The sequence below is a fragment of the Oncorhynchus kisutch genome, linkage group LG21 (assembly GCF_002021735.2).
Source record: "Oncorhynchus kisutch isolate 150728-3 linkage group LG21, Okis_V2, whole genome shotgun sequence".
NCBI classification, from domain to species: Eukaryota; Metazoa; Chordata; class Actinopteri; order Salmoniformes; family Salmonidae; genus Oncorhynchus; species Oncorhynchus kisutch.
The window spans coordinates 26,638,574-26,665,973 of NC_034194.2; the positions used below are offsets into that span (position 1 = coordinate 26,638,574).

At 42.3% G+C, this 27,400-nt stretch overlaps 2 protein-coding genes across 2 annotated transcripts in view; one reads left to right on the top strand and one right to left on the bottom strand.

Annotated features, from left to right (window-relative positions):
• cdc40 (cell division cycle 40 homolog (S. cerevisiae)) overlaps window positions 1-2,094 on the bottom strand; it is a 38,863-nt gene extending 36,769 nt beyond the window's left edge. The window contains exon 1 of the mRNA XM_020455026.2: window positions 1,874-2,094. Within this exon, the coding sequence (XP_020310615.1) occupies window positions 1,874-2,056 (183 nt within the window). The 5' untranslated portion in view covers window positions 2,057-2,094. The remainder of the gene's footprint in view (window positions 1-1,873) is intronic.
• A 4,075-nt stretch (window positions 2,095-6,169) lies between these two features.
• The window catches only part of LOC109866223 (wiskott-Aldrich syndrome protein family member 1-like), a 55,585-nt gene continuing 34,354 nt past the window's right edge, over window positions 6,170-27,400 (top strand). Inside the window, exon 1 of the mRNA XM_031800609.1 lies at window positions 6,170-6,552. The gene's annotated coding sequence lies outside the window, so the exon portion shown is untranslated. The remainder of the gene's footprint in view (window positions 6,553-27,400) is intronic.

The following is a 27,400-nucleotide window of genomic DNA, read 5'->3' on the forward strand; positions in this document are numbered from 1 at the left end:
ACGCCGAATTGTCCCATTAGCAGTCGTTTAATCTTTTCAGTGTAACAGTTGGGATAATGGGACAATTCGGAGTACAACGCATTTTATTGTTCATCCATTCAAATTATAATAGTTCCTCACAGTTTTTGAAAAATCCTTTCAATACTCTCCGCCTCGATAATCAGCGTCACAGATAAATAGGCTATGGACATGTGTGTATTAATTTCTATTTTAATTATTGTCAATTTCATCTTCATACTATAGCATAGCTGTCCCCGTCACACTTTCATTATCTTATAGCCTACATTTTTTAAATACTTTTAATGGAAAGGAGAAATATTTGCTTGTGTCTGACATACGCTAGTGGCTTTGATTGACGGGTGCTTTTATGGGGGTGTGAGTTTGCTGATTCTCTCTATAGGCTCATATGCCCATTCAGAAAGTTTCCTAATGTAGTCTGTCTGGACATCATCTCTTTAATAGGAATCAAATGCTCCTGTCATGATGTAATCTTGTAAAAGGCCTGTTTTCAGTACTTTAGGCTACATTATCGCTCTCCTTACTGCATCCTCTCTTTTAAGAACATACCAATACCAATGCCATCAAATAAGCACAGCAGCGGGGTTTGTGACGTCAGGAGACTATTTGGGGAAAAGTGGGAGGAATTTAGAGGTCGACCGATTATGATTTTTCAACGCCGATACCGATTATTGGAGAACAAAAAAAGCTGATAAAGATTAATCGGCCGATTTTTATATATATATTTGCAATAATGACAATTAGAACAATATTGAATGAACATTTTTATTTTAACTTAATATAATACATCAATAAAAGCAATATAGTCTCAAATAAATAATGAAACATGTTCAATTTGGTTTAAATAATGAAGCTGATGGTTCCTTTTAACGTGAGTCTTCAATATTCCCAGGTAGGAAGTTTTAGGTTGTAATTATTATAGGACTATTTCTCTCTATATCATTTGTATTTCATATACCTTTGACTATTGGATGTTGTAATAGTTACTTTAGTATTGCCAGTCTAATCTCGGGAGTTGATAAACTTGAAGTCATAAACAGCGCAATGAGCTACTGGCAAACGCAGTCAAGTGCTGTTTGAATGAATGCTTACGAGCCTGCTGCTGCCTACCACCGCTCAGTCAGACTGCTCTATCAAATCATAGACTTAATTATAACACACAGAAATACGAGCCGTAGGTCATTAATATGGTCAAATCCGGAAAGTATCATTTCGAAAACAAAACGTTTATTCTTTCAGTGAAATATGGAACCGTTCCGTATTTTATTTAACGGGTGGCATCCCGAAGTCTAAATATTGCTGTTACATTACACAGCCTTCAATGTTGTCACAATTACGTAAAATTCTGGAAAATTAGTTCGCAACGAGCCAGGCGGCCCAAACTGTTGCATATACTCTGACTCTGGGTGCAATGAACGCAAGATAAGTGACAGTTTCCCTAGTTTAAAATCGTTTGCTAACATTAATTTAGTCTTCACTTCTTCCACTAAAATTATTAATACTTTCAGCCTACTAAGCAAGCACATCACATTTCTATTGAAACTTCCTGTTTTAGCTACTTAGTTATACAAATATTTGGTGTAAGTAACTTAACTCATTGTTCTATCCATATAATTATGAATTGAATAGGATCTGTAATGGTTATATATGTGCTTTCACTATCCACCTACCGTTAGTGTAGCTAGATAAGTAAAGTTAGCGATTACATTCCTAAATTGCTTTCTAGGTGACAAGCCGACTCTGGCTGGATAGCACTAGCAGCTAGCAAGCGTTGCGTATATCCCTAGCTAGTTCGCTAGCGTACATTAGCTATCTTAATTAGCAACCAGCTACTCTGCCTCGCTAGCTCGCTTACCTTTACGGCGACCTCGGGAGCTGAATTAAGGAGAGCTAAAGACATTGTTTGCCCAGATTTCAACGGTTGGAGGTGTGCTAGGGCATCAGGGTCAACTTTTTCGGGACTAGCATTAGATTTTGTCTCATTATCTGAATCGGAATCGGTCCCGTACGAAACGAGGGACTCCACGGTGGCAGCCATCTTGAATGTTGTGAATGCCCAACCGGAAATGTCCTAAAAGTAGGTATTTACTTTCAAATCAAATCACATTTTATTTGTAACATGCGCCGAATACAACGGGTGTACAATTTACAGTGAAAGACTTGCTTACGAGCCCTTCCTAACGATGCAATAAAAACAAAAATGACTTGAATAAAATATACAAGAATGGAGCTATATACAGGGAGTACCAGAACCAGATCAATGTGGAGCTATATACAGGGAGTACCAGAACCAGATCAATGTGCAGGGTACATGAAAGCAGGGTAAAATGTCTAGGCATCAGGATATGTAATAATAACAGTAAAATAGTAGCAGTGTGTGTGTTGTGTTGTGTCGGTTTGTTTGTAGTGTTGCCCTATGTAAATGTGTGTGGGTTTTGTGTGGTGTGTGAGTGTTTATTTTGTGTATATATAGTCTTGACATTAAAGTGAAAATAATTATATCAAAACATCAAAATTGGGAGAGATTAATCGTTTAGTTGAATTTTATAATGATACATTTTGGAATAACATATTGTAAGTCACTGTTATTTCAACAGATGAGTGATCAACGGATACAAATACATTTTATACACCTTTAAGGATATAATTCTCACTGGGCATACTTTCAGATTTTCTTGTCCCCAAATCTTTAATTCCGTCCATCCTCAACCCCAGGACGTTGGTGCTCATATTACACGATGACTCCCTAGTTGATGTAGACTTAATATTAAATTATAATTTTGGTTTCTGTCGTGTAATATAGGCGGAGTTCGTTTTGTATGCCAAGGTGCCCCTGGTGGGTGTAGATTTAATTTAAAGACCAATGGAATTGTATAAAATAATCAAACTCCGTTCAACCGGGGCACCCGGTCATGTAAAACGAACAAACCCATTGAAAAGGCCGCTTCTTTTCTCCATAGCTCCACCAATCTGTCTTCCATCACACCGTACACACATCGCGTGTTGTTGCTTCCTCTTCGCCATCATTGTTTTGGTCTCACATGCTGAATGCTCATTGGCTATTGGCAGCAGTCCTTTCCCAATCGTGTTTTAGCACTGCTCATACTACAAGATGCATTACCAAAATGTCTGACATATTAGAAAATTATCTGGACATCCGACAGGGGTCAGGGTCTTCATTTATAAACCGTGCATACAAAGTATACCCCAAAATGTACGCGAGACAGATTTATAAACGTTTAACTTGACGTGAGAATATGCTCACCTGCCTGCAAACTTTAGACCATGCTTATGCACATCTGCTAGTGGTTGAAATAATTGCCAGCTGGAAAGTAATTCGTTTGTTTAGGGATATCATGAAAAGCTTATAAATACAAAACTAAAATCAGGAAAACATATTAACAAGAATGCAACCATTTGCCAATAGTGAGAAGAGTGAAAGTCTGTGTTTTATTTTTCAATCTTAAATAATTAGACATAGGAATCTTTTTCATATTTAATTTATTTTCATAACCATTGCAGAAAGTATTCCTCACCTTTTCTGGCCTTGATGGGTTCATATTCTCGAAGGAGCAATATAACAAATGACCACGTGCATACCTAATTTAATTGGACTGAGTTGCCTGGTAAATAGACAGGTTATATGTATTTCAAGTTTTGCAATATCATATAGTCGAATTGACAATGTTTCAGAATTCTCAGGCAGTCCATATTTAGGTTGGGGGAAAAGTCTATATAAAACATTGTTGAATTCAAACCTTCTGCTGACAGGTCCACAACTACTTGCCATAGTTTTTTTAGTTCAGAAACTGACACAGTCATTTTCCAGATACAGCATAAATTACTGCTAACGATTAAAACGTTCTGCCAACACAGTAAAAAGACAGATAGTTTATGTACAATATTTGACAGTATGGGTAAGCTACAGTATTTCTGCGCGTGCGATAGGAGCACAACATCATTGCCTATTTGATCTCAGAGCCAATACCAAGGCAGGACATATAAACCCAATAATCTATTGATAAACTAAATATTGAACAACAATTCGTATTTTGCATGTCATGGCCTAATAATGCCAATAGTTCCAATTTATGGGGCAATAAAAGGGTGTTATTTTCACCATAAAAGGTGAATGGAGGAGTTTTCCATGCAGAGATTCAAAGCTTGTTAACTAACGTGTGCATAGTTTTATGACAGGTCTGGTTTATAATGGGAAACGTACAGTACCAGTCAAAAGTTTGAACACACCTACTCATTCAAGGGGTTTTCTTTATTTTTACTATTTTCTACATTGTAGAAATATAGTGAAAACATCCAAACTATGAAATAACACATATGGAATCATGTAGTAACCAAAAAGTGTTAAACAAATCCAAAATATATTTGAGATTTCTCAATGTAGCCACCCTTTGCCTTGATGACAGGTTTGCAAACTCTTGGCATTCTCTCAACCAGCTTCATGAAGTAGTCACCTGGAATGAATTTCAATTAACAGGTGTGCCTTGTTAAAAGTTAATTTGTGGAATTTCTTTCCTTAATGCATTAAAGACAATCAGTTGTGTTGTGACAAGGTGGGTTGGTATACAGAAGATAGCCATATTTGGTAAAAGACCAAGTCCATATTATGGAAAGAACATCTCAAATAAGCAAAGAGAAATGAACAGTCCATCATTAATTTAAGATATGAAGGTCAGTCAATCTGGAAAACTTCAAGAACTTTGAAAGTGTTTTAATGTGCAGTCACAAAAACCATCAAGTGATATGATGAAACTGGCTCTCATGAAGACTGCCACAGGAAAGGAAGACCCAGAGTTACCTCTGCTGCTTCATTAGAGTTACCAGCCTCAGAAATTGCAGCCCAAATAAATGCTTCACAGAGTTCAAGTAACAGACACATCTCAACATCAACTGTTCCGAGGAGATTGTGTGAATCAGGCCTTCATGGTTGAATTCCTGCAAAGAAACCACTACTAAAGGACACCAATAATAAGAAGAGACTTGCTTGGACCAAGAAACATAAGCGAGGGACATTAGACTGGTGGAAATCTGTCCTTTGGTCTGATGAGTCCGGCGTACTGATCCTAGCCCAAGTTCATAGGCATTCACCCCTATCATGAACATTCTCTTGGACGGCAAAAACCTGGCGAATTCGTTGCAAAATCGTGTAGTGTATGCCTGGCATTAATGTCTATGAATTCTCACTATGATCGGTTGGGCAAGCCCATGATTGGCCAATATTCTTTGTGATTTAAATCAATTAGCCAATAAGACTAGCTTGTATTGAGTGCGTGAAAATCAATCGGATGAGCAATATGATTATAACCCACAGGATGATTATTTGATCATAATTAGACCCCTTATAAATTAATTACATTGGTTACCTATATCAATCAGCTGATTTTGAACAGTGAAATAAATAAATAAACAAATCAAATCAAATTTGATTAATCACATGTGCGGAATACAACATTACCATGAAATGCTTAAATACAAGCCCTTAACCAACAATGCAGTTTAAGAAACAGTTAAGGAAATATTGAATAAATAAACTAAAGTGAAAAACTAAAACAAAAACGATTTAAAAAAGTAACACATGAAAAGTACATAACAATAACGAGGCTATATACAGGCAGTACCGAGTCAATGTGCGGTGGTACAGGTTAGTCGAGGTCATTTGTGTGTATGCATAGATAATCAACAGGGAGTAGCAGCAGTGTAAATAGTCCGGGTGGCAATTTGATTAATTGTTCAGCAGTCGTATGGCTTGGGGGTAGAAGCTGTTAAGGAGCCTTTTGGTCCTAGACTTGAGGTAGCAGAGAGCACTGTTCTCTCTGCTATCGCACGGCAAATGCTACCGCAGCGCCAAGTCTTGGACCAAAAGACTCTTAACAGCTGTATGTGTAACTGTGATACAGGTATGTAATAACTAGATAATAAGCATGTAATAAATTAAATGAATCAATTTAAACAGTGCAGTAGGGGCAGTCAGAACGCATCAAATTGATACCCACCTCCTTGCTATCGATTGGCCATTACAGTCAAGACCGGGAGTGGTTTGGAGAAAATGGGCCAATCAGGTAATCAGATTTAGTCCGGGTCAGTTTTGTGGCTCCTCGCTCTGATGCGTGGGTTGGCTCTCAAACAATAGAAAGTGGTATGTACCATCATGGTCTCTACGATAGGTACATTTCCCTACGAAGTCAAAGATGATCATTTCTACTTTGCATTTATAAAACACAGTTTCTTCGCGTGTGGATTAATATATGTGGATGAATTCATCTGAAAATCTGTCGTCAACTCAACTTCGCCCGTTGTACTGTCCGTTGCATTAGATTGTGCCCCCGGGATCCCTTTTTGAAGGGGCATTGTGCCTTGATCCTTCGCTGCTACCTTTCTAACGGGATTCATTTTGCCCCGGCTATATGATAACCACAGCATGGAATGAGGCTGGATATTTGAATTGATTGAAACAGCGAATTGCACTACTGCAGTAGAGATGACAAGAACATAGGAGGAATTGAACCAACATTTAAGGTATGACATTTTCTCATGACTGAATTGTTTCATTCTAAACTTTTACCTAACAACAAGAACATTTGAGGATTCTGAAATGTAGTAAAGTTGGTACCATTTACTTTACACAATTAACTGTTAAAATAAGCACAGGTCCATGCGCAACGGCTGGTCAACGACTTTCTTTCTGTGTGGTAATACTAATTGAATGCTGGTTAGCCATGATAAGCCATCAATGTCTGTACTAACTAACATTTGTAACCATCTAGCCAGGTGACAGGTGTGAGGAAAATATAATTCAGTGTTTTTAACTTGTCAGTTTGTTGTACAAATGGGGTCACATTATGCATACTGTATACACCGGAGAGAAAGAACACCTAGCTAGCTAACGTTACTTGTCAATGGTCATGGTTTGAAATTAGATGGGGGTAAGGGATCAAGGTTTCACATCTGCACGAACTCGCGTTGTAAATTAGGATAAATGGTTAGCAAGCTGCATGCTAACTATCACACCACATTGTAATTGTGAAGGGTTGGTGTGAAAATATACATCTGGCATCTTGTCAATGCATTATCACAACCCTGTATTTACATTTGTGTCATACCCAGGTTAACATTGTCGTTATTTATTAGCTAGATAGCTAATGGATAATTTTTTCAACAAGAGCACGATAACGGCGATAACACCGGTAGTGCGCGAGCAAGCACGGGCACGGCACTGATTTAATTTCCCCACGAAGAATGCATTGACTTTTCGGTGAAGAAGGGTTAGGGTAGTCTTCGATCTAGCTTCAATTCGTTTCAAATGAAGTTGTCTATGGGGCATGGGGGAAGGGAAAGACACATTCAGGGAAAATCATCTTGCAAGAAGCTTTGTGAAATCGGAAATGTTTTTTTCTCGATCGTCTTGAGTTCATTTGGTGGCAAAAGCATCTTTATTTTACAGTGACTATACACGAACCTGAATCACAACTCGTGTTCTGAAAATGAGATAGCTGTGGTTTTGGGTGTTTTTTTACCATTTTTAAAGACAACCTCCAGAGATTTTTGAACTTTTACTGTTGAAAAGTGATATCCCAAGTATAACTTACAGTAAAGTACACACACTAAAGGGTAACAAACGTTTTCTGCAAAATAGTGTTTTTTTTTACACAACTGCAAATTTAGGAGTAGGGCAATCGAGGAGCTGGTCTGAAGTGAATCGTGATGTCATCGGCCACCTTGCTTGAGGAACAATAGAGAACAAAGAGGAAAGGCCCACCCCCCACATTTATTTTAAATGCTCAGAAATGTGCAGGGGATTGTGGGAAGGTGAGCGGCGAGAACCCTCCTAGCAGAAAGTAAAGTTGAGCTCTGCTTTATGCAAATGTCAAGCAAAGCAAAGCTTTGGAGCGAAGTAATGTAAAGAGGAGGCGCCTCTGATCAAACCCACTGTTAGGTTCAGATAACCTCTAGATAACAGATCATGATAGCAATGGTTATCTAGTCTCGGAAACCCGACCCTAAGATAGACAATTGGTACAATGTTCAGTTTGAGCATTCAGTCTGTTTCTGTACTTGTTTTGAAGTATTCCAGAGTTGAGAACCCCGACTAACGTAGGTATGTGGTGCCAAACTGGATCAGGACATCTACTGCTTTCTCCGGCATGCAGGAGACTGCTTCCTGCTGTAGATGAGCATCTCAGTTTATTCCAGTTCAGAAATAAATTACTACTTATATTTTAACAGCAACAGTTCCAACCTAGACTTGTTTACAACAATAATTTCTACAGTAAGAGAGACAATAGGCCTGATCATCCTCATCTGTAATGTTACATAGGGTTGCACTATCAGTAGCTAGCTAGCGTGCTTGGCTAACATTAGCTAGCTAGTGTGCTTTGGCTAACATTAGCTAGCTAGCTATTAGCTGTTTACAAGGGGATTGTTTGAAAGAGAAATTCACATCTACTTCTATGAGAGATAGTACTCCTTATTTCTGCTTATCATCATCAGCTGTTATGAAATGACAACTTACTTTTCCACTGTCAAAGCACTGTTTCCTGAAGCATTCTGCCCTGTTCTGAAAGAACTCCCTGACCCTGGGTTTACATGCTGTGGATGTTTGGTCGACATTTTTTTATTTTGAGAGACTCATCACTAAGCACTTTTCTGCACAAAACACATTGTGGGCGCTCCTCGTTATTTCTCAAAGTTAGTATGCAACCAAGAGAGAGAAACTCGTTGCTTGATGATTGAACTCAGTCAGAACTTGTGGCTAGCTTGAGTCGATTTGATGACAGTGGTGAGTGGTGGCGAGTGGGTCAGTGGCAGATGCCACGTTCAAAACAACCGGAACTCGGAAATCTCCGACTTCAGTGTGTTCAAACCCACCTGTGAACTCTGGAAAAATCTCCAACTCAGAATTCCAATTCGGGATCTCTGGCCTCTTTCTAGAGCTCAGACTTTCCGACCTCAAGATCACTGACGTAATGATTTGACCATGTATTTTTTCGAGTTCCCAGTTGTTTTGAACGCGGCATGAGAGTGCATCATCTGCTGCTGAACGACAGCACTGCAAAATTTGGGCCACGGAGTGATCTTCAAGAAAACTGCAGAAAAAAGATCTGCATTTCCCTCCCACTCGCGCTGCTGCCATGAGCAGAGATACTGCTGCTATACAGAGAGCGAACTGAACAGAGAGCGAACTGAACAGAGAGCGAACTGAACAGAGAGCGAACTGAACAGAGAGCGCACTGAACAGAGAGCGCACTGAACAGAGAGTGCACTGAACAGAGAGGGCACTGAACAGAGAGCGAACTGAACAGAGAGCGAACTGAACAGAGAGCGAACTGAACAGAGAGCGCACTGAACAGGAAGCGAACTGAACAGAGAGCGCACTGAACAGAGAGCGAACTGAACAGAGAGTGAACTGAACAGAGAGAGCACTGAACAGAGAGAGCACTGAACAGAGAGCGCACTGAACAGAGAGCGCACTGAACAGGGAGAGCACTGAACAGAGAGTGAACTGAACAGAGAGAGCACTGAACAGAGAGAGCACTGAACAGAGAGCGCACTGAACAGAGAGCGCACTGAACAGGGAGCGCACTGAACAGAGAGCGCACTGAACAGACAGCGCACTGAACGGAGAGCGCACTGAACAGAGAGCGCACTGAACTGAGAGCGCACTGAACAGAGAGCGCACTGAACAGAGAGCGCACTGAACAGAAAGTGCACTGAACAGAGAGCGCAGGTGTACGGCCAAATCAATTCCTGTAATTCATTAAATAATTATACATTTACTCTGACACCATTAACATGTCCGCGACCCAACCAATACTTTAAGAAAGGCTTTCCTATAGCATAACAAGGCGGAGTGGGTTCACCAACTAGGCTGACTTTGGCGTCTGGCAGCTGTTGAGTTTATCAGTCCTAAGCAAAGGCATTCAAACATGGCATGACTGGCCATTTTCCATACATAGTGCTTTAAGTTCCTTTGCAGTGTAGAGGAGTTAGATGGTACAGGACAGACACGTATTTCACGCCAACACACATGGAGACATAAACTGAAAATCACTCCGTTAAAGGAGATTGATTTTCAGGAGATAAATGTGGGTGCTTTCTCTCTCTCTCTCTCTCTCTCTCTCTCTCTCTCTCTCTCTCTCTCTCTCTCTCTCTCTCTCTCTCTCTCTCTCTCTCTCGGTCTCACACACACACACAAACACACACACATACACACACACATACATACACCAACAGATGCTCTGCTAGCTGTGGTCCAGTCCACCCATGGCCCTGTCCCAAACCACTTTAGAAGTGTGTCCTTGTTATCTTTCAAGTGTGGACTTATCGCCCAAGTGGGATTTCCTTATCTTCTGGATTTGTGTTATCTTCCCTTTACACACGTGCTGTGGACCGAAACAGGCCCAGTGGAGAGAATCACAGAACCAGATGGGGGCGATAAATAGAGGTGGACATAAATAGCCTATTGCCCAGTCTTCCATGCCTTTTTTCCATACTGCCCTTTGTGTAAGTTCTACCTAAGCCTACACTGTTTTTACGGTAAGTTACTACAGCCAGTTAGTTACCTGTTACTGTAAATAAAGGTACAGTATGTAACTTAAATTCCAAAGACACTTTGGTTTAACAGTACATTACTGTAAACATTACAGTAGTATATTCTTTATATTAGAGAAATAATGTCAGTAGAAGTGTCATGTCTGCAGGTTTGCTCTGTTAGGCTAGTAATAAAGTAATAACTGCATTTCTTATTCCTCTCTTGTGAGATGTTCACTTTTAAAAGTGCTTTGGCATCACTCAGTCTCATCCAGAGGCTTTCTTCTCTCCTTTCCTCTCTCTTCTGTTTGTTGTGGTTGCTTTGATCTGTTGCCAGCCTGTAGCCTTCTCTTCTGCCTGCCTGGTGAATCTATCTCTGCTTCTGCTGCCTGCAGAAGAAGTGGAGAGAAGCAAGGGATGTACGGCACGGAGGGACAGAGAGAGAGAGAGACAGAGAGAGAGACAGAGAGGGGGAGAGAGAGAGAGACAGAGAGGGGGAGAGAGAGACAGAGAGGGGGAGAGAGAGAGAGACAGAGAGGGGGAGAGAGGAGGAGAGACAGAGAGGGGGGGGGAGAGAGACAGAGAGGGGGAGAGACAGAGAGAGGGGGGAGAGAGATAGAGAGGGGGACAGAGAGAGACAGAGATGGGGGGAGAGAGAGAGACAGAGAGGGGGAGAGAGGAGGAGAGACAGAGAGGGGGGGAGAGAGAGAGAGGGAGAGAGGGGAGAGAGGAGGAGAGACAGAGAGGGGGGGGGAGAGACAGAGAGGGGGAGAGACAGAGAGAGGGGGGAGAGAGATAGAGAGGGGGACAGAGAGAGACAGAGAGGGGGAGAGAGAGAGACAGAGAGGGGGGAGAGAGAGAGACAGAGAGGGGGGAGAGAGATAGAGAGGGGGACAGAGAGAGACAGAGAGGGGAGAGACAGAGAGGGGGGGGGGAGACAGAGAGGGGGAGAGACAGAGAGAGGGGGGGAGAGAGATAGAGAGGGGTACAGAGAGAGACAGAGAGGGGGAGAGAGAGAGACAGAGAGGGGGGAGAGAGATAGAGAGGGAGACAGAGAGAGACAGAGAGGGGGAGAGAGGGGAGAGAGGAGGAGAGACAGAGAGGGGGGGGGGAGAGACAGAGAGGGGGAGAGACAGAGAGAGGGGGGAGAGAGATAGAGAGGGGGACAGAGAGAGACAGAGAGGGGGAGAGAGAGAGAGACAGAGAGGGGGGGAGAGAGAGAGAGACAAAATATAAAACAGTTAGAGAGTGTCATTTCCCCAAATTTGAAACCCTTATTCAAGGTTTCAAAGACCTCTCTGATGTGAATAGGCTACCGGTCCTGTTGGGGGAAGACGCAGAGAGCTGTGGGTTGGCAGTGCACTACATTGCTGCCTAACATAAGATGAGGGACAGTGTCTGACAGAACAACATGTCCTCTATGCTTGTTGTTATTGTTCAATGTATGGTAATTTTGACCCTTGCTTATTGTTATTACTGTTGTCCCGTAGACAATTTTGATTCTTCTTGTAAATATCCAAAGTAAGCTTTGGCAATATGGACATTGTTACGTCATGCCAATAAAGCAAATTGAATTGAGAGAGAGAGAGAGAGACAGAGAGTGAGAGAGACAGAGTGAGAGAGAGAGAGAAACACAGAGGCACCGAGAGAGAGAGAGACAGAGAGTGAGAGAGAGAGAAACACAGAGAGGCACAGAGAGAGAGAGAGAAACACAGAGAGGCACAGAGAGAGAGAGAGACAGAGTGAGAGACAGAGAGAGAGAGTCAGAGAGTGAGAGAGAGAGAGAGAAACACAGAGAGGCACAGAGAGAGAGAGACAGAGAGAGAGTAGACAGGGAGAAAAAGAGGGAGCAATAGGAGATTGGTTAGAAAAACTGGAAAAGGAGAATGTGGAGAGAGAAGACAGTAAAATGAAGCCAGGGGTTGTGTGTGTGAATCCCCAAAAGCGAACCTGCTATTTGGTCTGTCTGTCTGTCTAGATTCTATATGTCCCAGCTGTTGGGTGGCAGAGGCGTCACACACTGGGGCCATTGTTCCTCCTCTGCCTGCCCTACTGGGCTCAGGGCTCCATAATGCTGTCTCTGTCCTGATCCTGTCTCACTGACTGACTGGTGCCTCTTGTGTATCACCACCCTTCATCCCTGTCCTCTGTCTTTCTCCCACCCCCCACCCCCAACCAGAACCTCTTCTCTCTTCCTACTGCTCCCATTGGAGCAGAAGTGCCCCCCATTCACTACAGTCAGAGAGAGTCTGGGTGGCAACTTAACCCTGCCCTCTCTCACCCCATCATTCACCTTTCCAACCCTTTTTAACCCAGATTGTTCTCTCACTTCTCTTTCCCTCCCTCCCTCCTTCTGTCTTCCTCTCTACAGTAGACAGCAGGTGCTCACAGTATGATATCTTTCTGTTTCTCTCCTCTCCACCTCTTTTATTCCCTCCCTTTGTCTCTCTCCTCCCTCTCTCTCTGCCTCAATAAGGTTAAGGATAAACCAAAGACGCTCTCTGTCTGTCTCTCTGTCTCTCTCTCTGTCTCTCTCTCTGTCTGTCTCTCTGTCTCTCTCTCTGTCTGTCTCTCTATCTCCCTCTCTGTCTCTCTCTCTGTCTCCCTCTCTGTCTCCCTCCACATCTCCGCCCTCCTTCCCTCTTTCCGTGGTGTGTAAACTGTAAACTGCAGGTGTTCCATGTATGATATCTCTCGTAATGGCTCACATGATGGTGCAGGGAAGTTTCAGAACCGTATGTGGTCATTGAGTAAGAGGTAATGTCTTGTTTTGAAGCCCCACAACCTCTAGTAACCATATGTACTTCAACTGCCTATAGGGAGGAACGGAAGCCTTCAGAGTATTAGCTGTTGTGTAGTAATAGGGTAACTAGCCTAACAGGTTACTGATACACAATAACCACTAGTAACGTAGTTTGTTTGTGGAAGTGCTTCTCCTAGGTAGGCTAACCCTGTGCTGTGGCTGTGAATGTAAAGAGTTCAGGAGGACCCTGAGGACTACAGTCAGTCAGTCAGTAATCAGTAATACATGATCAGGCCTGGAACCAGAGCTGCTTTCTGTTGCATGGTTGGCCTGCTCCTTTCTCTCAGTCTCTCTCTCCAGGCAAGGACCCAAGCACTGTGACACAATGGGGTCAGGTAAGGTAGGGAGACTGCATGTGTGTGTATATGTGTGTGTGTGCAGGCAGGAGGCCCCTCCTGCGGTGTCGTGTGTTTGTTTGGATGGTAAACGTAGTCTGATACCTTACACAGCACAATGCAGCAGCTTGAGTCCCCCTCAGCGTCCACTGGATACTGTGTGTCTTTGTGCACATTCCTTTGTGGTCATATTATCTAACCAGGTGAATTTGTTAAAGTGGGACCATAGTTACACACATTAGATTTGAGCTGTTTTTTAGGCGTCTGCTCTGCTCCTCACTTAGACTATAGATGAATCAAACAGGACCAAACCAGCACCATAGGCAACAATACATCACAGCGGCAGTACATGTTTATTTCTGGGTAATAGATTTGAATATGCAAAGTTACCTAAAGCACAGAGACTCGGCAGCTGACATACACCGTTCTCTGTCTCTGTGTCTATGCAAGATGGGATCACTGGCTGCACGACAAGCCTCATCTCTCTCTCAAAATTCAATTTCAATTTAAGGGCTTTATTGGCATGGGACACATATGGTAACATTGCCAAAGCAAGTGAACTAGATCAACAAAAGTGAAAGAAACAATCAAAATGAACAGTAAATATTACACTCACAGAAGTTCCAAAAGAATAAAGACAAATGTCATATTATGTGGAAATAGTTCAAGTACAAAAGGGAAAATAAGCATAAATATGGGTTGTATTTACAATGGTGTTTCTTCTTCACTGGTTGCCCTTTTCTTTTGGCAACAGGTCATACATCTTGCTGCTGTGATGGCACACTGGTATTTCACCTAATCAAATTATTTGTGGATCTGTGTAAACTGAGGGAAATACAATAAGGGCACAAGGCGAGACCCAAATGCAGACACAGGAGGCAGATGGTTGAGCTCCGATATTTATTATAACAACGGGGTAGGCCAAAGGCAAGTCGGGGACAGGTGAGAGTTCATTAACCAGGTAAAAGTCCAAACAGTACCAGGCGATAGGCTGAGGTCAGGACAGGCAGAGTGGTCAGAACAGGCAGAGTGGTCAGAACAGGCAGAGTGGTCAGAACAGGCAGAGTGGTCAGGCAGGCAGATTCGGTTTCAGGATAGACAAGTGTCACAACCAGGAGGGCTAGGAAAAACAGAGACTGGGAAAAATAGGGGCACATAGAAATAGGAAACAGGAATAAATACACCAGGGACTAATGGGGAAAACAGGTGACACCTGGAGGTGGGTGGAGACAATCACAAAGACAGGTGAAACAGATCAGGGCGTGACAAATATGTGTCTCTAATATGGTCATACATTTGGCAGGAGTGCAGCTCAGTTTCCACCTCATTTTGTGGGCAGTGTGCACATAGCCTGTCTTCTCTTGAGAGCCAGTTCTTCCTATGGCAACCTTTCTCAATAGCAAGACTATGTTCACTGTGTCACGCCTTGGTCATAGTATTTTGTGTTTTCATTATATATTTGGTCAGGCCAGGGTGTGACATGGGTTTATTTTGTTGTGTTTCGTATTGGGGTTTTGTAGGCATTGGGATTGCGGCTGAGTAGGGGTGTAGCATAGGTTTGGCTGCCTGAGGCGGTTCTCAATCAGAGTCAGGTGATTCTCGTTGTCTCTGATTGGGAACCATATTTAGGTAGCCGGGGTTTCACTGTGTATTTTGTGGGTGATTGTTCCTGTCTTTGTGTTTGCACCAGATAGGGCTGTTTCGGTTTTCACATTACGTTTATAGTTTTTTTTGTAAAGTTCGTGTTTCGTTATTTAATAAACATGGATTGCAATAGCCACGCTGCATTTTGGTCCGACTCTCCTTCAACGGAAGAAAGCCGTTACACACTGAGTCTACATAGTCAAAGCTTTCCTTAAGTTTGGGTCAGTCACAGTGGTCAGGTATTCTGCCACTGTGTACTCTCTGTTTAGGGCCAAATAACATTCTAGTTTGCTCAGTTTTTTGTTAATTCTTTCCAATGTGTAATTATCTTTTTGTTTTCTCATGATTTGGTTGGGTCTAATTGTGCTGCTGTCCTGGGGCTCTGTTGGTTCTGTTTGTGTTTGTGAACAGAGCCCCAGGACCAGCTTGCTTAGGGGACTCTTCTCCAGGTTCATCTCTCTGTAGGTGATGGCTTTGTTATGGAAGGTTTGGGAATCGCTTCCTTTTAGGTGGTTGTAGAATCTAACGTCTCTTTTATGGATTTGAATAATTAGTGGGTATCGGCCTAACTCTGCTCTGCATGCAGTATTTGGTGTTTTACATTGTACACGGGGGATATTTTTGCAGAATTCTGCATGCGGAGTCTCCATTTGGTGTTTGTCCCATTTTGTGAATTCTTGGTTGGTGAGTGGAACCCAGACCGTACAACCATAAAGGGCAATGGGTTCTATAACGGATTCAAGTATTTTTTAGCCAGATCCTAATTGGTATGTCAAATTTTATGTTCCTTTTGATTGCATAGAATGCCCTTCTTGCCTTGTCTCTAAGACAGCTTTATGGAAGTTACCTGTGCTGCTGATGTTTAGGCTGAGGTATGTATAGTTTTTTTGTGTGCTCTAGGGCAACAGTGTCTAGATGGAATTTGTATTTGTGGTCCTGGCGACTGGACCTTTTTTGGAACACCATTATTTTGGTCTTACTGCGATTTACTGTCATGGCCCAGGTCTGACAGAATCTGTGCAGAAGATCTAGGTGCTGCTGTAGGACCTCCTTGGTTGGGGAGAGAAGCACCAGATCATCAGCAAACAGTTGATATTTGACTTCAGATTCTAGTAGGGTGAGGCCGGGTGCTGCAGATTGTTCTAGTGCCCTCGCCAATTCATTGATATATATGTTGAAGAGGGTGGGGCTTAAGATGCATCCCTGTCTCACCCCACGGCCCTGTGGAAAGAAATGTGTTTTTTGCCTATTTTAAATCGCACACTTGTTTGTGTACATGGGTTTTATAATGTTGTATGTTTTTCCCCCAACACCACCTTCCATCAATTTGTATAGCAGACCCACATCCCAAATTGAGTCAAAAGCTTTTTTGAAATCAACAAAGTATGCCTTTGTTGTGGTTTGTTAGTTTGTAAATTGGGGTGTCCAGGGTAAATATGTGGTCTGTCGTACGATAATTTGGTAAAAGGCCAATTTGACATTTGCGCCATTACATTTACGTTTTCACTGAGGAAATATACAAGCCTGCTGTTAATGATAATGCAGAGGATTTCCCCAAGGTTGCTGTTGATGCATATTCCACGGTAGTTATTGGGGTCAAATTTGTCTCCACTTTTGTGGATTGGGGTGATCAGTTCTTGGTTCCAAACATTGGGGAAGATGCCAGAGCTAAGGATGATGTTAAAGTGTTTAGGTAAGCCAATTGGAATTTGTGGTCTGTATATTTTATAATTTCATTGAGGATATCATCAACACCACAGGCCTTTTTGGGTTGGAGGGTTTGTATTTTGTCCTGTAGCTCATTCAAGGTAATTGGAGAATCCAGTGGGTTCTGGTCTTTAATAGTTGATTCTAAGATTTGTATTTGATCATGTATATGTTTTTGCTGTTTATTATTTGTTATAGGGTTTACCCATACATGTGTGGTTTACCCATACATCTCCATTTTGGATTGTCTATGGATTCTTCAATTACATTGAGCTGATTTCTGACGTGCTGTTCCTTTTTTCTCCGTAGTGTATTCACCATAGTGAAGGCGTATGTTCAGGTTTTCTGCGTCTATATGTTTTTTGTTGGACAGGTTTCTCATTTTATTTCCTAGGTTTTTGCGTTCTTCATCAAACCATTTGTTATTGTTGTTAATTTTCTTCGGCTTTCTGTTTAAATTTTTTTGATTTGATAGGGAAGCTGAGAGGTCAAATATACTGTTTAGGTTTTCTACTGACAAGTTTATACCTTCACTATTACAGTGAAACGTTTTGTTCAGGAAGATGTCTAAAAGGGATTGAATTTGTTGTTGCCTAATTGTTTTTTGCTAGGTTTCCACACTACATTCCTTCCATCTATAGCATTTATTAATATTATTAATTTCCTTTGGCTTTGATGCCTCATGATTGAGAATTGCTCTGTTCAAGTAGACTGTGATTTTGCTGTGATCTGATAGGGGTGTCAGTGGGCTGATTGTGAATGCTCTGAGAGACTTTGGGTTGAGGTCAGTGAGAAAGTAGTCTACAGTACTACTGCCAAGAGATGAGCTATAGGTGTACCTACCATAGGAGGTACACCATTGAAGCCCACCATTGACTATGTTCATACCCAGCATGCGACAGAGCTATAGGTGTACCTACCATAGGAGTCCCCTCGAAGCCCACCATTGACTATGTACATACCCAGTATGCGACAGAGCTATAGGTGTACCTACCATAGGAGTCCCCTCGAAGCCCACCATTGACTATGTTCATACCCAGCATGCGACAGAGCTATAGGTGTACCTACCATAGGAGTCCCCTCGAAGCCCACCATTGACTATGTTCATACCCAGCGTGCGACTGAGCGGCAGGAGTTTTGATCCATTTTGTTGGTTATGTTGTCGTAGTTGTGCCTCGAGGGCATATGGGGGAGGGAATGCTGTCACCTCCAGGTTCTGGCATTTAGGTCGCCACAGACGAGTACATGTCTCTGGGCCTGGAAATGATTGATTTCCCCCTCCAAGATGGAAAAGCCTTCTTCATTAACTTCTTATGGTATAGGGGACGTTTGCGTCCCACTTGGGAAAAAAACAGGGAAAATGCAGCGCGGCAAACTCAGGTCTCCTGTGTGAGAAACAGTCACTTAGCAAACTGAGCCACTAATAGTGGGCAGAACCCAGAAGATGAGGCAGACACAGCAGTACTAGAGACAGTGTTTTAATAAAGTAAAAGGAAAGTACTTCAGGCAAAAATATAAATCCACAACGTCAAAAGTAATTCCAAGAGAAAAAGGTAATCCTCCAAGTCAAAAGGTAAATCCACAAGGTGGTAGGTACAGCAGGAAAAAGCCTCAAAAGATAATAAAAAGTAAATAAACGAGAACAAAAACAGAGTACCTCAAGAGAGTCCAACTGGAGTAACAAATGTTCACAGCATCGCTGGGGCTGGGTGCTAACATTCAAACACAGAGCAAAGAACTGAGGAAAACTAAGGGTTTAAATACATTCAAGGGAATCGAGGCACAGGTGCAAATAATAATCTGGAAACAGGGGAAAACAAAAGGGTCAAAACAGCACAATGGGGGCATCTAGTGGCCAAAACCGGAACAATCCTGGCCAAATCCTGACACAATTAAAGCTACACTCGTTGTGAATCCGGCCAACATGTCAGATTTTAAAAAGCTTTTCGGCGAAAGCATAAGAAGCTATTATCTGATGATAGCACAATGTCAACAAAGAGAGTAGCATATTTCAACCCTGCAGGCGCTACACAAAACGCTGAAATAAAATATAAAACATGCATTACCTTTGACGAGCTTCTTTTGTTGGCACTCCAATATGTCCCATAAACATCACAATTGGTCCTTTTGTTCGATTAATTCCGTCCATATATATCCAAATGTCCATTTATTTGATGCGTTTGATCCAGAAAAAAAACAGCTGCCAAAAAACGCAACATCACTACAAAACATTTAAAAAGTTGCCTATAAATTTGGCCAAAATATTTCAAACTACTTTTGTAATACAACTTTAGGTATTTTTTAAATGTTAATAATCGATCAAATTGTAGACGGGGCAATCTGTGTTCAATACAGGAAGTTAACAAACCATGCTCCTTTTTACGTCTTGCGCAACTCTCAATAGTGTAATGTTGTTCCAGGATGTGCTTCTTCTTCGTTGCACAAATGAATAACCTCAACCAAATTCCAAAGGCTGGTGACATCCAGTGGAAGCGGTAGGAACTGAAAACCGGCTCCTAAGAAATATCCCTTGGCAAAGACAACTCAGGGAACAGTCAGAGGCAAAAAACAAAAAAAATCTGAACAGTTAGTCCTCTGGGTTTTGGCTGCTACATAAGTTCTGTTATACTCACAGACACGATTCAAACAGTTTTAGAAACTTCAGAGTGTTTTCTATCCACATCTACTAATAATATGCATATCTTATATTCCTGGCATGAGTAGCAGAAAGTCCAAAAGTGAAAATGCTGCCCCCTATACCTTAAGAGTATGGGGATTCTCTCTCTTTTTCTCTCTCTCTCCCAGTCTCTGTCACTCACACACACACACACACACACACACACACACACACACACACACACACACTCCCTGATGGTGGTGGCATTGAGGTGGAACGCCCTGATACCCTGGTCTCCGTGGTGATGTGTGTTGATTGATGGAGGGGCAGAGTGGCGGGAGGTGAGGTGTGTTAATCATGCCCGGGCAGTTGAATCCCCCACGTCACGATTCAGTTGCCTGTATTCAATTACAGCCACAGAGGAGCGTATGAGCATTTTCATAAACACCGTTATTCCTGTATTTATTCCCCTCAGATGGAGGAATGAAGGAGGGAGTCTGAGAAGGAGTAAGAGAACAAGATAGTAGGGGATGAAGGGAAAGGAAGGAAAAGAAAAGTGATGGATAGCAAAGAAAATAGTGAGGTTAGAATGAGTTAGAGAAAGTGAGAGATGAAGGGAGAGAGGTAGGAAGAGATACTGTAGTGAGAAAGAAGAAAGGAAAGGAGGTAGCCGTTTAGCATCTCAATGTGTTTGACCCCAATCCCTCAGCAGGATGACACACACACACACACACACACACACACACACACACACACACACACACACACACACACACACACACACACACACACACACACACACACACACACACACTACTGCCTGCCAATTAGAAGCCAATATTTAGCTGTTTTAATTACGTCTCACTGTGAGGAGGCGTCTCTCGTTGGATTTACATGCGGCCAGGCTCAGCCCAGACACAGCCTTGTATCAATTTGGTTTGGAACGGGGCCCGGCCCAGGCAGACACCCTCCCACCCTGGCATCCGGATGGGCAGACAGGCAGCAGAGGCAGGCCAGTCTCCACTCTCCACTCTCCTCCGTTGTCTTTTATGTTTTCACAGAATATTCCAGCCAGCCAACCACCAAAGCCTCTGCTTAGAAACATATAATGCATACTGTAAATATCAATTACTGGTTCCAACAGTATGAGCAATTCATATCAGTCCATGGAATACACAGGGGCGTGAAAGCACTGGTTTAGAGTAGAGGTCACACAGAGGGTAAAGGGGATTCTATGGCACTTAGGAGCTGTACGAAAAAAATAGGCGGAATAGATAGGAAATATCTGCAGAGCCAGGAGGAGAGGAGGAGGAGAAGGATAAGGAGGAGGAAGAGAGGAAGTCGTTCACAGGAAGTTTAGAATGATTAAAAGCTCCTCTATCAGGCAGGCAGGGCCAGAGGAGCTGCCGGGGAGGTGTGGCGACAGTTGATTTGGTTTCTATTTCTGTAGAGGTTTCTTTAGGGTCGCGTGCCACTGCAATATAGCCTATAGTTAAGGAAGTGTACACTATCTTGAGGAGTATCTTAAGGGCAGGGCATATACTGTAATACTGTGTTGCTAAGACAAGGGCTCCCCTTATGCAAGCTTCTTCTTCAATTTATAGACTCCATGCCTACAAACCCGGTGTGAGTGTATACCATTACATACATGCAATAGAGGATGAAATCAAAACAGTGATGTTCTGTAGCATAAACATCACAGTCATTTAGCATTTCAGAATTGTTGTTGTTGTTGTCCTGGTCTCTGTAATACATTGGATTCAACTTCATAGAATAGCTAGTGAATCTGATGTATTGCCCATGAGGGCACATGTGGTCAGGCAGCCAGTGGACTTTGACTGGCTGTGACTGGGGACCATCATCCAGTCCACAGCCACAGAAAACCACAGAGCTAAGCCTACCGCTGTTGGCGTCTGGATGAGAGTTGGTGCTTACGCAGTCAATGCCAGTCAATGGAGAGAGCGCTAACCGCTAACAACATGGACCCAGTGCAGACCCAGTGAGGTGAACTGAGTTCAATTGAGTTGAAGCTACTTGATATTGTTTTGTGGATGCCTGTACAGGGGTCAGATTAGCTTTAAGAAATCTGCATTTTCAAAATGCAGACCGTAAAAAAAAGTGTTTTAAACCATTTCACCTGCGTGAACCCTAACCCTTCAATAGAGTGATCAGGAACGTGCAACTGTAGTTCTTCTTCACACAAAATACATTTGTCATAAAATAGTTTTAATCAGATGATAACACAAGTGCAACACTATTTGGCTAGCAACCACACAAGTAAATTAGCTTACAATGAAAAGTGAAGTATTTTTATGCATGGCCATCAGATTTCTCATGTTTATCATAGAAAGAATGTAGCCAGCTACATTTCCTAATGTTTTGCCATTTTAAAAACTCCACCGGAGAAAAGTACAGCAGTCAGAGCTCTGTCTGCTATTCGTCAATGCAGGAAGCGGATTTATCAAGACGATAGCAAATATTTCTCATCCATGTGGAGAAGTGCAACTGAAGCACAAATGTGTCTTTTTATTAATGATTTGAAGCGAACCGTGACTGAAGCCGTATAGAAATGAAAATATGAAGCATTTTAGATGTGTGTTGTTGTTGTGTGAAAAATGCTGAATTCTGCGTGAATGCGACCCTGCTGTAGGATTAGTAGACATTGAGATCAAGGTTTGCCCCCTCCCTTGTTTTTTCTGATGGGTATTGAGTTGACAAGGAAGTATGCTGTGCGTCAGTTTCACATGGATTCTTTTGTGTGGTTTTATCCCAGCAGGTGTTCCAAACCATCTCTTTCCCTCTTTAGATTCTGTTCTATGGTTCTACATTAAAATAAAAAATATGCAAGCCTTTCTCACACACACACACACACGCATGCACGCACGCACGCATGCACGCACGCACGCACACACACACACACACGCATGCACGCACGCACGCACACACACACACACACATGCACACACACTCACATACACGATACACACACGTACGCACTCACAAGCAAAGGTGTTGGAATGTGAGGACTGTGAAGCTGACAGATGGATTGCAGCAGTATAATCAGTCTTCTGCTCGGTAGGTTATTTTATTCAGGAGCAAGTGCTGTTCCTAGAGCGAAGCAAGGGACCGTGGAGAGGAAAGAGCAGAAGAGAAGGGAGGAGGAGGGGTAAGAGGCGCTATGCCATTCCGATCTTTTTATTAGGTGAGTGTTCCGATTGATCCCAACCTTTCCCTCTGCGGGCAGCTGTCCGGAATCCCGCTCCGAGACACCGAGCATGGTGACATTTTGGCTCCTGTGCTCCAAGCCACACAGGCACGGCAGCTTCTGGCAATTGTGTGCGTGCGTGCATGTTGGGGTGTGTGTGTTTGACTGGTATGACCTATTACAGTGAGGCCAGGCGGTATCTCTCACAACCAAAGTAAGGCTTTTAGCACAGTGAATTGTAATGAAATTCTCCAGTTTGGGAACATTTTGGCTTCCTAGTAGATTACAACGACAATGGATGGAGAGAGTGTCGCCACTGCTCAACGGGAATAGCCTATGCAGCTGCCAACACCTCACACATGTTGACACATTTACACTGACATCACCCCAGCATTCCTACCACCGGAGCTGAACACAAAGAAACAACAACACAACATCTTCTTTCTGCATTCAAGCAGCCCTTCGCAGCTGATTCTGACCGGGCCAAAGACATTACAAGAGTGATAGGTATGTTTATAGCCGCGGTGCCGTGGATATGCGCTGATTGTCGTTGGTTGAGAAGAATAGGGGGAAAGTGCTCAAGCCACATAACGAATTTAGCCCCTAAGGACTAATTTCAGCAAACCGGTAGTACCCGCTAGAGGTCGACCGATTATGATTTTTTTTTCAACTCCGATACCGATACCAATTATTGGAGGACCAAAAAAAGGCCGATACCGATTAATCAGCCGATTTTACTTATTTATTTGTGACAATTGCAACAATACTGAACGAACACTTATTTTAACTTAATATAATACATCAATAAAATCAATTTAGCTTAAAATAAAATGAAACATGTTCAATTTGATTTAAATAATGCAACAACAAAGTGTTGTAGAAGAAAGTAAAAGTGCAATATGTGCAATGTAAGAAAGCTAACGTTTAAGTTCCTTGCTCAGAACATGAGAACATATGAAAGCTGGTGGTTCCTTTTAACATGAGTCTTCAATATTCCCAGGTAAGAAGTTTTAGGTTGTAGTTATTATAGGAATTATAGGACTATTTCTCTCTATACGATTTGTATTTCATTAACCTTTGACTATTGGATGTTCTTATAGGCACTTTAGTATTGCTAGTGTAACAGTATAGCTTCCGTCCCTATCCTCGCTCCTACCTGGGCTTGAACCAGGAACACATCGACAACAGCCACCCTTGAAGCAGCTTTCCCCATGCAGAGCAAGGGGAACAACTACTCCAAGTCGCAGAGCGAGTGACGTTTGAAACGCTATTAGCGCGCACCCAGCTAACTAGCTAGCCATTTCAGATTGGTTACACCAGCCTAATCTCGGGAGTTGATAGGCTTGAAGTCATAAACTGCGCAATGCTTGAAGCACAGCGAAGAGCTGCTGGCAAAACGCCCAATAGTGCTGTTTGAATGAATGCTTACGAGCCTGCTGGTGCCTACCATCGCTCAGTCAGACTGCTCTATCAAATCATGGACCTAATTATAACATAATAACACACAGAAATACGAGCCTTAGGTCAATAATATGGTCGAATCCGGAAACTCATTTCGACAACAAAATGTTTTCTTTCAGTGAAATACGGAACCGTTCCGTATTTTATCTAACGATGGCATCCCTAAGTCTAAATATTGCTGTTACATTGCACAACCTTCAATGTTATGTCATAATTACGTAAAATTCTGGCAAATTAGTTCGCAACGAGCCAGGCGGCCCAAACTGTTGCATATACCCTGACTCTGCTTGCAATGAACGCAAGAGAAGTGACACAATTTCACCTGGTTAATATTGCCTGCTAACCTGGATTTCTTTTAGCTAAATATGCAGGTTTAAAAATATATACTTCTGTGTATTGATTTTAAGAAAGGCATTGATGTTTATGGTTAGGTATAGGTTGGAGCAACGACAGTCCTTTTTCGCGAATGCGCACCGCATCAATTATATGCAACGCAGGACACGTTAGATAAACTAGTAATATCATCAACCATGTGTATTTATAACTAGTGATTCTGATTGATTGATTGTTTTTTATAAGATAAGTTTAATGATGAGTAATCGTGTGTCTTCATTTAAAGCTGCAATATGTAACTTTTTGGGAGGCTGAACCAAATGTACATAGAAATGTGTGTTATAGATCTGTAATTCTCATTGAAATCGTGTCTAAAAAGCGGTAGATCTGTTCTATGTCAATCAATCAAATGTATTATAAAGCCTTTCTTACATCAGCTGATGTCACAAAGTGCTGTACAGAAACCCAGCCTAAAACCCCAAACAGCAAGCAATGCAGGTGTTGAAGCACGGTGGCTAGGAAAAACTCCCTAGAATGGTCGGAACCTAGGAAGAAACCTAGAGAGGAACCAGGCTATGAGGGGTGGCCAGTCCTCTTCTGTCTGTGCTGGGTGGAGATTATAACAGAACATGGCCAAGATGTTCAAATGTTCATAGTTGACCAGCAGGGTCAAATAATGTGGTTGTAGTAGGTGCAACAGGCCAGCACCTCAGGAGTAAATGTCAGTTGGCTTTTCATAGCCAAGCTGTTTCAATGCTTCCCGTTCTTAAGTTTAGCTTTTTGCATCTTTTACTTTCGGTTTTGTACACCAGCTGAAAATACAATACTTTTGGTTATGGAAAATATATTTCCCAGCGGTTTAGATGGCAAAATGGTTCTCTACACCAGCCTTTCATAAAGTATGGGTCACGACCCACATGTTAATGGTGTGTTGCGACGTGTCAGAGTAAATGTATAATTATTTAATGAATTACAGGAATTGATTTGGCCAAGTGCATCTGCGCTCTCTGTTCAGTGCAGTCTCTGTTCAGTGCGCTCCCTGTTCAGTGCGCTCCTTGTTCAGTGCAGTCTCTGTTCAGTGCGCTCTCTGTTCAGTGCGCTCTCTGTTCAGTGCGCTCTCTGTTCAGTGCGCTCCCTGTTCAGTGCGCTCCCTGTTCAGTGCGCTCTCTGTTCAGTGCGCTCTCTGTTCAGTGCGCTCTCTGTTCAGTGCGCTCCCTGTTCAGTGCGCTCTCTGTTCAGTGCACTCTCTGTTCAGTGCGAGTTCCGGTTGTTTTGAACGTGGCATCTGCCACTGACCCACTCGCCACCACTCACTGCTGTCATCAAATCGACTCAAGCTAGCCACAAGTTCTGACTGAGTTCAATCATCAAGCAACAAGTTCCTCTCTCTTGGTTGCATACTAACTTTGAGAAATAACGAGGAGCGCCCACAATGTGTTTTGTGCGGAGAAGTGCTTAGTGATTTGTCTCTCAAAATGAAAAAATGTTTACCAAACATCCACAGCATGTAAACCCAGGGTCAGGGAGTTCTTTCAGAACAGGGCAGAATGCTTCAGGAAACAGTGTTTCGGCAGCGGAAAAGAAAGTTGTCATTTTATAACAGCTGATGATGATAAGCAGAAATAAGGAGTACTATCTCTCATAGAAGTAGATGTGAATTTCTCTTTCAAACAATCCCCTTGTAAACAGCTAAAAGCTAGCTAGCTAATGTTAGCCAAAGCATGCTAGCTAGCTAATGTTAGCCAAGCACGCTAGCTAGCTACTGATAGTGCAACCCTATGTAACATTACAGATGAGGATGATCAGGCCTATTGTCTCTCTTACTGTATAAATTATTGTTGTAAACAAGTATAGGTTGGAACTGTTGCTGTTAAAATACAAGTAGTAATTTATTTCTGAACTGGAATAAACTGAGTTACTCTTCTGGGTTGCTCATCTACAGCAGGAAGCAGTCTCCTGCATGCCGGAGAAAGCAGTAGATGTCCTGATCCAGTTTGGCACCACATACCTACGTTAGTCGGGGTTCTCAACTCTGGAATACTTCAAAACAAGTACAGAAACAGACTGAATGCTGAGAATGACATCAGTGTTGTACTGTCAAACTGATCCCAGAATAGACCTGCTTGTTGAATCTTCAACCAGCCACACACCTCTCATTAGGACTGTGTGTGTGTGTGTGTTTTCTGGGCTACCTCTGTGTTAGGTGATCAATCAGTTTATTCCAGTTCTGAATAAAAAAATATTTATTTTAACAGCAACAGTTCCAACCTAGACCTTCTATCAACAATACTTCCTACAGTAAGATGTACATTAGGCCTGATAATTTTTCATCTGTACTGTTACTTAGGGTTGCACTATCAAAAACTGAGCCTGTGTGTGTGTGTGTATGTGTGTGTGTGTGTGTGTGTGTGTGTGTGTGTGTGTGTGTGTGTGTGTGCGCGCGTGTGCGTGCGCGTGTGTGTGTGTGCGTGCGCGTGTGTGTGTGTGTGTTTTTAAATGTCTGTGTGATGTGATCAATCAGTTTATTTATTTAGTTCAGAATGAAAATGATGTATTGTATTTGACCAACAACCTAGACAAATGTGTAAGAGTTTTTAATGGGAAAAATAAATATGAATTGCTATTTATATTGGTATTTAATTTAATTGTTTTTGTCTATATGGCATTTGTTTTAGGCTGGCATAAGGGCAATGAAATGTACCAATATTTACGTATACATGTAAAACACATGT